The following is a 5,377-nucleotide window of genomic DNA, read 5'->3' on the forward strand; positions in this document are numbered from 1 at the left end:
GGGTGTGAGGGCCACGTGGGAGGCCTCGGGAGCCTGTGCTGATCCAGGGTGAGTGTGAAGGAAAGAAAAAAGAGGGCCCGGGGAACACTGGTATTTTCGGGCGGTGGACGAGGATGGGATGGCCACGAGCTTGTCTTAAGGTAGAAGGCAGAGCAGGGCCGTAGGGGCAGTGGCGTGGGGTGGAGGGGGCGCAGAGGTGCGGGCAAGGGTGGAGAACAGCGCTGAGCAGCGCAGGGAGGCGGCCGGGACTGCAGCCCCCGAGGGCTCCTTGCAGACCGGCTCAGCGCCCTGGGGCAGCTCGGGTGGTGCTGCGCTGCCCGAGACTGCTGCGTGAGCGGGAACTGCGGCCTGGGCTCACTGCCTGCCCGGCAGCACCCCGTCCAGTCGGCCTACCAGGGGTGCGAAGGGTTAGCATGGAGTGAGCTCGCCCCTCCCAGGGGTGCGCGGCCCTGGGGGATCCTTTCGCGGCGGCTCCTGGGACCGGCAGGCGCTCGGGGCAGAGCCCGGCCCCATCCCACGAGCCGCCCGGACTGGATGGCAGTGCGAGCGCTGGGACACAGTCTCCAAGCTCGAGCGTGACGGGAAGTTGGGGCAATTTGTTAGTTAAACGCCGCCACCAAGACGCGGCGCGGCGCCTGGACTGGAGGGGCCCCGTATGGGCGCGAACTTTGGGCTCGGGCGAGTGGGTGGTGCTCCGCCCAACCCGAGACGGACGGGCGCGCCGGCCAATGGGTGCCGCCTCTTGGCCGCGGGGCCCCGACCCGTGGGTCCTGGCCCCCAGCGCCCCAGTCCCGAGGCTCAGAAGCGGCCGGCGGAGGCGCGGTCCGGGCGCTACGGCCCTGCCCGGCGGGGCTCACGCGGCTCCGGCGCGCCTCCGGTAGGGGACGCCCGGGGACCGGCCGGCACGGCAATGCTGCTGGAGACACAGGACGCGCTGTACGTGGCGCTGGAACTGGTCATCGCCGCGCTGTCGGTGGTGGGCAACGTGCTGGTGTGCGCCGCGGTGGGCACGGCGAACACGCTGCAGACGCCTACAAACTACTTCCTGGTGTCCCTGGCTGCGGCCGACGTGGCCGTGGGGCTCTTCGCCATCCCCTTTGCCATCACCATCAGCCTGGGCTTCTGCACTGACTTCTACGGCTGCCTCTTCCTCGCCTGCTTCGTGCTGGTGCTCACGCAGAGCTCCATCTTCAGCCTTCTGGCCGTGGCAGTGGACAGGTACCTGGCCGTCTGTGTTCCTCTCAGGTGAGGCGCTCGGCGTCCCCCGACCTCGTGGCCCCGTCGGAGCTCCGAAATGGGTCGTCCTCTCCAGGTCGGGGTTCCTCTCTGGGGACCCCAGACGGGCCAGGCTGGGGGCGCGCCGGGGGTTTGGAGGTCTGGTTCCCAGCCTGGCCACTTCTCCCCGCTAGACTAGTGCGCCCGGGCACCCAAGACGTCCCGGATGCGCATCCCTCTAAGGAGATCTGCGTAGGGACAGCTGTAGGGGGTCAGGGGAGTGCGGCTCCCGGCGCCCGGCGAGGCGCCCTGGAAACCCTGGGGAAAGCGTCACCCCCGTGGGCGGGTGGAGGCCCGGGCGCTGGAGTTTTGGTGATCACATCTCCACTCCTGCTGCGAAGGCCGTTCCTAACACTCGCCCAAAGCGGCGGTGTCCGCGAGAGCGGCCGCCCCAGAGTAGGGCCCCGGGTCCAGAGTGGTGGCCAGACGCAGTCCCGTGAGTGCTGCGGCTCCCGGAGGCCCGGGAGGTTCCCACCAAGGGCAAGGCAACTTTGGACGCTGGGCATTCGCACCGTCAGGATGGACAAGCATGAGCCAGCTTCAGAATGTGCCTGCAGCGGAGAGGCGGCCCGGCCCATCCCAGGGGAAGGCGCCCGAGGGGAAGGTGTCCGTTAACTTTGGGGAACGCTAGGGACACTTGTTCCTGCGTGTTTAATGGTGACTCACATTACCTCTATATACTTTTAAAAGGAGTTACAATGCTTCCTGGTGTCTGGCAAACGGCCTTACAGCCTCCCTGCCCTTTTGTAACCGTTTTATCTCCTGCTGCCCTGTCGGGAGCAGGCTGAGAAGTGCAGAAAATGGTGGCGAACTTACCTGTCCACTCTTTCTCCCACACTGAGAAAATCTAGGATTCAGGGGATGGAGTCAGCCAGCGACCACAGTGGATTCCCAGTTGGAGCTGATGACTTCAACATTGAGAGTTTGTTGAAAGTATTTACTCTCTGTCTTTGGTGCCTGGGCCACTTGGGCATTTCTGAGGAGAGCTTGAGATCTCTTTAAATTTGGAGCTGAGACAGGGAAACTAAATCACAGAGTAGGAAGGAAGGGAAGGAAGTCATTTATTGGGTGCCAACTCTGTGCAGACAGTTTATAATAAACATGCCCCCAGCAGTCCTTGGAGTAGTACCAGAGGACAGGTGCTGTAACCTGCATCTTGTGGAGGAGGGGTGGTGGCTCAGGGAGGTTGGAGGCTTGCCCAGGATGGTGTATCAGGGACGGGTGTCAGAGCTGGGGCTTGAACTCACAGCTGGCACCGTGTCCCCACCCATGCCATCAGGCCACCCTGCAAGGCCATGTATGGCACCGTGTTTGGGAGTCAGGGAGAAAAGTGCCCTGCTGTTTCGGGAGGAGGAGCCTGCCTGCAGTAAACTGGTGGTTGTAGGGGAATGTGTTTGTGGGAATGGAGTGGGAGAATGCTCCCAGAGACCATTTGAGTAGGCAGATGTGTTGGGCCTGGTCCTTGTGGGTTGTGTCGTGGGTCCCAGCAGGAACAGGAACCTCCTGCTTGGGAGGGCTGTGAGCCTTATGTGGGTGTCTGGCCACTCCATGTGCTGCTGCCCGTGCTGTTGGACCAGGAGGCCTCATGTCTGCCATCAGGTGTGACAGCCCAGGGATTTCCAAGGCTTAGGGAGGACGGCAGTTTCTTCTCTCTCTTCTGGATCCCTTCCCTGCCTTTTGGTGTCATCGTTGTTACCTGATGGCATTTTGGATGTTTTGCATCCAGCAGAGCAGTCACAAGCCCCAGCCTAAGTTGTCCATCTAATAGAAACCCTTTGGACTTGCCCTGGCAGAGACCAGAGACCCAGAGAGGAGTTAGTGGAACAATCTCCCAGGCCACAGGGAGCAGGAAGTTCCATGAAAGTTTAAATCTGTTCCTTCTTGCCCTGGTTTGTGCTGGGTGGGGTCTTGAAAAAAATGGGTGTGGGTGTGTTAAGGGGAAAGTGCTGTGAATCACAGGCCCTGAACTTCTTTGCATTGCCAAGGGCAGGAGGGGAGAACACTGAGGCTCGCCCCATCCTGCCTTCCTGGCCCGTCCACAGAGCTTGGAGGTCTGGAAGAGGTGCACAGGCAGTCCCCAGCTCCCTGCCCCAGAGGTAGTTGTCTGACCTGGCCACAGCACCACCCCAACCCTGGTGGGTGGGAGAGGTGTACTGGGGCCCCCAGGGCTTCCCTCTCGGGGGCTGGTGCCTGGGGCAGGCCTTCCCTCAGCTGGCCTAGCAGTTCATGGCCCCTTGGGAGGAGGTTAAAATACAGATTACAGGGCCCCACCTGGTTGTACTGAATCAGAATCTCTGGAGTGGGGTGTCGAGGGGATTCCAGCAGTGGGATCTTTAACCAGGGACATCTGGTTCCAGCGATCTGAGAACCCTCCTAGAGTCAGGGCCTGAAGCTTTCCTCACTTGACTGACACAGGCCGGGTGCAGGGCGCCCCAAACACTGACTTGGCCCTGAGGCCTTTCTGGGGTTGTGGAACTCCAGGTGAGAGTAAAGTCGGAAGTGCCCTGTTTGGGAGGAGGTGTCTCCCCTTTGAAGCCAACCAATAAGGAGGGCGAGGTGCAGGGAGTGAGGTCTGAAGGCTTAGGCAAGGACAGTCCTGGGACCTACCCCCAGTTCCTCCTGGTTCACGGGCTCCAAGTTTGAGGCCTGTGGCCGCAGAGACCACAGCCTGCACCTCCCACCGCATTGCCAAGGTGTTTACTGATGTGACAGATGACAGTGTAGAAGGGAGGGGAGCCCAGAGGGAATGCCAGGGACAAATATGACGCCCTTGGCCTGGAAGGGAAAAGGGGTGTCTGCTCGCACCAGGCACTGCCCTTTGCCTTCAGGACAGGGCTGGCCACAAACAGAAGTCCATTGCGTCTGGTTCAAGTCCATAGACAGTTCCTGATGTTGGGGCCTGGTGGGGGGCGGGGGGTCCAGTCCCAGTGGTGCCGTCGGGATTGGGCGTGCAGCTCCTAGGCGGGGGGGGGGGGGGCGCGTGTACAGGCAGGAGGGTGTGGGCCCTGCCCAAAGCTGCTCCCAGCTCTCACTTCACCCTCAGGCAGGAGCACTTCCTCCTCCCTGCTTGAATCCTGTTCCTTTCATGCCACACCCACTGTGGGGGCCTTCCCTGCTCGTAGACTCAGTTTCCCTGGCCCTGTGGCATTGAGTCTCTGGCAGGGCCGAGGCCAGCTGTTTTCCTAGTGGAGCTGAAAGAGGGTGGATCCGGGAGGGTTTAGTTGGCCGGATGGGTCCAGCGCCGTGTGTCTGACCTGTCCCTGGATCCTGCCCAGTCACCCTCCCTGCTCTTGCCACATTGAGGCTTTTCTCTGCGCCTCACGTATCTGGTCTTTGAGGTAGGGATTAAAGACCTCCTAGCAAGACTTTGTGCCTTGAATGAAAATGTGGCCTCCACTTAGGGTGGGAGTTGGCAGGGGGTTCTGAATGTTTTTCAAAACTTAAAAAAATTGAGCTATAGGGCCGGGCACAGTGGCTCACGCCTGTAATCCCAGCACTTTGGGAGGCTGAGGAGGGTGGATCACCTGAGGTCAGGAGCTTGAGACCAGCCTGGCCAACATGGTGAAACCCTGTCTGTACTAAAAATATAAAAATTAGCCGGGTGTGGTGGTGGGTGCCTGTAATCCCAGCTACCTGAGAGGCTGAGGCAGGAGAATCGCTTGAACCCTGGATGCAGAGGTTGCAGTGAGCCAAGATCACGCAATTGCACTCCACCCTGGGCAACAAGAGCGAAACTCCGCCTCAAAAAAAAAAAAAAAAAATTGAGCTATAGTCTAGGCGCAGTGGCTCAGGCCTGTAACCCCAGCGCTTTGGGAGGCCAAGGCGAACAGATCAGTTGAGGCTAGGAGTTTGAGACCAGCCTGGCCAACATGGCGAAATCCCGTCTCTACTAAAAATACAAAAATTGGCTGGGTGTGGTGGCTCACACTTGTAATCCCAGCTACTCGGGAGGCTGAGGCAGGAGAATTGCTTGAACCCAGGAGGCAGAGGTTGCCGTGAGCCAAGATCACACCGCTGCACTCCAGCCTGGGCAACAGAGTGAGACCATGTCTCACACACACACACACACACACACACACACACACACACACACACACACACA

The 5,377-nt window shown here is 60.4% G+C and overlaps 1 protein-coding gene across 1 annotated transcript in view; it reads left to right on the plus strand.

Annotated features, from left to right (window-relative positions):
- The first annotated feature begins 816 nt into the window (after positions 1–816).
- Positions 817–5,377, plus strand: part of LOC116463821 (adenosine receptor A2b) — a 29,555-nt gene continuing 24,994 nt past the window's right edge. The window contains exon 1 of the mRNA XM_032147086.2: positions 817–1,245. Within this exon, the coding sequence (XP_032002977.1) occupies positions 911–1,245 (335 nt within the window). The 5' untranslated portion in view covers positions 817–910. The remainder of the gene's footprint in view (positions 1,246–5,377) is intronic.

The sequence above is a fragment of the Hylobates moloch genome, unplaced genomic scaffold, assembly GCF_009828535.3.
Source record: "Hylobates moloch isolate HMO894 unplaced genomic scaffold, HMol_V3 SCAFFOLD_69, whole genome shotgun sequence".
Taxonomy (NCBI): domain Eukaryota; kingdom Metazoa; phylum Chordata; class Mammalia; order Primates; family Hylobatidae; genus Hylobates; species Hylobates moloch.